The 4,397-nt window shown below is 44.8% G+C and overlaps 1 protein-coding gene across 1 annotated transcript; it reads right to left on the bottom strand.

The window, feature by feature from the left end:
- Positions 1 to 201: 201 nt before the first annotated feature.
- LOC147900793 (uncharacterized) lies at positions 202 to 4,194 on the bottom strand. The gene has a single exon (XM_087375611.1). The coding sequence runs from the start codon at positions 3,949 to 3,951 to the stop codon at positions 559 to 561; it is 3,393 nt and encodes a 1,130-aa protein (XP_087231737.1). The 5' UTR covers positions 3,952 to 4,194; the 3' UTR covers positions 202 to 558.
- Between the last annotated feature and the right edge of the window lie 203 nt (positions 4,195 to 4,397).

Below are 4,397 nucleotides of genomic sequence, written 5' to 3' on the forward strand. Positions count from 1 at the left end.
GTCATTGAACATACTTTAGAAAACTCTACTTGGCATAAGCATGTACTTCAAAGGTTAAAAGGGATAGAACCAATAATGAAAATCCAATTTCCTGCAAGATATATCTATTAAGAAAAAGAACACTAATCCTCAAGCACACTTAGCTCCTTGATACATATAATTGTCATGAAAAAATAAAGTAAGAACATGTACTAGTAAACTGACAATTTATAATTGTCATGAAAAAATGTCTATTTCAAGGCAGCAGAATGTTAACTTTAGTCTTTAACATCATGAATAGGACATCATTCCTCCACAAGATATTACAGATATGATGCATCTGGATTCTGAACCAAGGCTGAAATTGAACCGCTGACCTTAAGAGCATGAAGTGCGCTCAAAATATTCATGTCCCCATATTGCTCTTAGGTCAGCACTGATGTTCCCAATCATAAAATCTTTGGTAGCACCAACTGAGCCTGAATCAAGAAATCATGGATCCAAGACTCGTAACATTGTTTGATGAAAAACCCACCTTACATTTCTAAACAGTCAAAATAGAGTTTCAGTGAAAGAGGTCTAATAAACAGGTCCTCCACATTCCAGGCCTCCCTGATGCAAAGACCTTATATTACTATTCTCTGTCTTCAAGTTGTCAAGCTGTGAACGTGCTTTTTTCAGCTGTCTTTTTAGGTCTTCCATATCCTTATCTCCTAGCCGACGCTCTTCATGCAGCTGTTCTCTCAAGAAATCTGCCTCTTTATCCACTGCTTTGATACTCCTTTGAAGAAGCAGAACCTTTTTCTCCACTCTTAACACTCTTAAAAGCTGAGGTTTTAAGCCTTTATGACTAAGGTGATCAAGAGAGCTGCTAGAGTGGATCCTTCCCTCTTCAAATTCTTGGCTAGGTTCCACACACCTGTCAATTGTGCCTTCTTGCTCCTCCCCACTATCAATCACTCCAACCAAATTTTCCAAACGAGCCTGTTTTATTTGAGTGGCATCCTCCCAATTTTGGCTGGTGCTCATGCACCTGTTAGCTGTGCCTTCATGACCCAGAACATTATTTATCAATACAGAAGCAGCAGCTTTCTTTGCAAATCTTCCACGCGAGTTTTCCAGAGACTTGAGTTGTACTTGATGGTCGTTCTCCAGCAATGCATTACTTTTTGAATCAATTTGCGAGCTTAATTTGACGGATTCAGAGAGAGAGAACGAAATATCCAACGCTGATGAAGGAAGGTGTGCTGATAGTTCATCATTCTCTGGTGTTACCTTCTCGACAGAATCTGCATTTGATGCTGGGATTGATGTATCGTTCAAACCAAAATCCACGACCTTCTGCACGAATGGAGTGACACCTACTGGTGCTTCATCAATTTCCTTCTCCAAAGAATCTGCATTTGATGCTGCGACTGAGATATTCGCTAAAGGAACATCCACAACCTCTTTCATGAGTGAATAGGCTCCCACCGATGCTTCATCAATCTCTAGGGTTAAGTTGTCAAAAGAATCCGCATTTAATTCTGGGACTAGGGTATCTGGTGCACATAACTCTCTCCTGCGTGAGGTTATCGTCTCCACTTCATCCGTGTGGCTGTTGCAGGCAGTTGAAGTACCAGGAGCCTCTGGCGTTGCACTTCCTCTAGGTAAAACTGCAGACATCTGGACATCTATATCAACAGTATCCCAAGTTGGCCCCCCGGTGATTGCAAATTTTTCAGGGCTAACATTTGTTGTCAATAGGTGAATATCACTTTTGGATGCCACAGCATCCTTTTCTGACCTGAATCTTTCATGATTTAGATTTAACATTGCAGAAGCACCTGCTTGTGTAGTGATAGCTTTCCTTTGTCTTGTGGCTTGACCACTCTTAGGAGATCCTGCATTATTGGTTTCTCCAGTCTCAAGACACACTGCATCAACATCAATAGCTGCTATTTCCCTTGATTTAAATGCTCTTCTATCCACATTCATGCTCTTCAATGACGAAGCCACTAGAGAATGACAATTTTGCACTGACACACCCTGTGCTTGGTGGGATGGCCTTTTTAAAGACAAATCCCCAAATGTTTGGATAGAAGAGCCACCTTGAGATCCGTCTTTATCTGGTGTAATATCCCTAGGCACAGGAAGACTTTGTGACTGCCATTCCAGCCTAGCAGGAGCTGAAGTGCCATCTTCCATCCCAACCACCCCTTGCACCTCCAGCTCTTGAGTAGAGCCTCGAGTGTTTGAACTTTTCTCTACACCCAGGCCACCTGTGCCATCTTTGCCTCCATTAACCTTCCCATCCTTTTTCAGACTTTTATTGTTATACCCTATCTTGTGGCAGTTCTTAGACCAGTAACTCTTCTGCATCTCGATTAAGCGTGTCTCAAGCCGAGTAAAAACTATTGTTCTTTCAAATCCTTGTTTGTCATGGGCTGGTTCAACAAAATTTGCCTCAAGAACCCCAATAATACCTCGCCCTCTAGTGTCAGGAGTATTCCATATTCTCCAAAAAGGTTTAATCAGCCGATTTTTGTGATAAACACTAAAACCTTGGACATCTATATGTTCCTTGGCATCTTTTACAAATCCGATAGTGACAACAGCCTTCATCTGACCAGCATCCTTCTGTCCTTGCTGAACTCTGTATTGAGGCCTGTATGTCACCTCCTCAGTGAACATCAAGTTGTCGCTTAAGCTGTGATACTCAACCAGTTTTCCACGCAGAAAAATTTTGAATTCTGGCGGAAGATGCAAGTATAAGATGGATGCATAGCTTCTTAAAGAATGCCTATATGTCAGATAGTGTCTCAAATTTGGAAACTGCGCTGCAAGCTCAATGTTTTTTTCATCTCGATTCACCCCTCTGACTTGGATATCATGCGGATTTTGCATAAAGTCCAACTCAAGTAGCCCTTGCTCATCCTCCCAAAGGTTATATATGACAATCCTAGTTCCCTGATGGGACATTCCTTTTACCTGATCCAAAAGCTCAGCTTCAGAGGAGAAAGGAGACCAACGCTTAATAGTCTCCAGATTCTCATTCCAATCATCCAAGCTGCTTCCCACTAGCTTCCGCAGCCCAAAGGGTTGTATTTCATAGTCAACTATGGGGACGATAATGTCCTCTTGTCCAGTAATTGTGAGAAAAGTGTAGGACAACATTCCGATAGATTGAGTGGGGCTGCATCCCGGTCCCTTAAAACGGCGAGAGAAGACGATAGCATCAGCACCAAGTCGCATGGTGCCAGTTTTGAATCCATTTCCGTATTGACCAATTGTGTTGGCTATTTTGCTCTTAGCAGAATAACCAAGGGACATGCAGCGTCGAATGCAATCAGGGTCCATTCCACCTCCATTGTCTTCAATGATCAACATTGGATCACCGTTTCGAGGGTTCCTCAACATGTCCACATTGACTACAGTGGCTCCGTTAGCCACCTCGTCAATGGCATTGTCAAGCAGCTCCGCCAATGCTCCCAGAGCCCATTTGTGACTGGTCGCATTTGAATGCAGAAACTTAGGGTGCACTCGCACGTGATCCATACCTCCTGCCACAAATTTGCGGTCTGTGCCGGTGCCTGTGTAATCTCCTGCCTTCCAAAACTGTCTGCAAAGTTCTGGAGCACTTCTCCCGTATCCATCCATTACCCGAGGAATGGAATGCTGCACGGACCTGATTGCAAAACTGTCCATAGAATGGCTTATATCAGGTGGAAGAGGCTCCAGAAAATCATCAGCAAGTGGCGACGAGGCTTGTTCCTGCTGTCGAATGGGCTGCGGACTCTCCTCTTCCAAATCTACTTGCCGATGTGGGGAATTCCTCGCCAGCCGAGGTTTCTTCCTGAGAGAGGAAGCGCTGCTACGATCATATGCAGAAGAAAACGAGTGGGATCTCGTAGCCCGAGCTGGCCCTGCAGGATCGGAGGACGCTTCCTCTCGGGACTCTCCATTCAGGAGGCTCTTTCCACCGCGAAACATATCCACAAACAATGAATTGCAGAGCTAAATGCCCCTAGGTGGCTTTCAAGGCGTGCAATTTCGACAGAGATGGGAGATTGATATTCATCGGAGGAGGAGGTGTACCTTCGTGGAGAATCGCAAAGTCCTGATGAGCAAAACGTTTTCGTGAGCGGGCTTGCTGCCGTCGATGGACATGCAAAAACGAGCTCTCTGGCTGGCTGTGTTTCTCTGAAGAGCTCCAGAGTCGGGAAAAAGTCTATTAAGGCCGCCGATGTTAGTCACATTGTATGCAGGGAGACACAAGGCCCAAGAGAGCTGCCGCCATTGCTCCTCGAATTGTGACCTGCACAAGAGTGCTTTCAACTTTGACTACATTGTCTCTCGAGCATTAAACCTGGCCCCCCTCGGGAGGCCCCACCCCCCTCCCTCCGGTTTCCCACCGGCATCGGCGACCTTCCCGAATG

This window comes from Dipteris shenzhenensis, chromosome 6 (assembly GCF_047967505.1).
Source record: "Dipteris shenzhenensis isolate YYH24624 ecotype China chromosome 6, Dip_SZ_1.0, whole genome shotgun sequence".
In the NCBI taxonomy this organism is placed as follows: domain Eukaryota; kingdom Viridiplantae; phylum Streptophyta; class Polypodiopsida; order Gleicheniales; family Dipteridaceae; genus Dipteris; species Dipteris shenzhenensis.

Excerpts from the sequence above, each read along its gene's own strand:
- LOC147900793 (XM_087375611.1), bottom strand. The coding sequence starts at position 3,951 with ATGTTTCGCGGTGGAAAGAGCCTCCTGAATGGAGAGTCCCGAGAGGAA.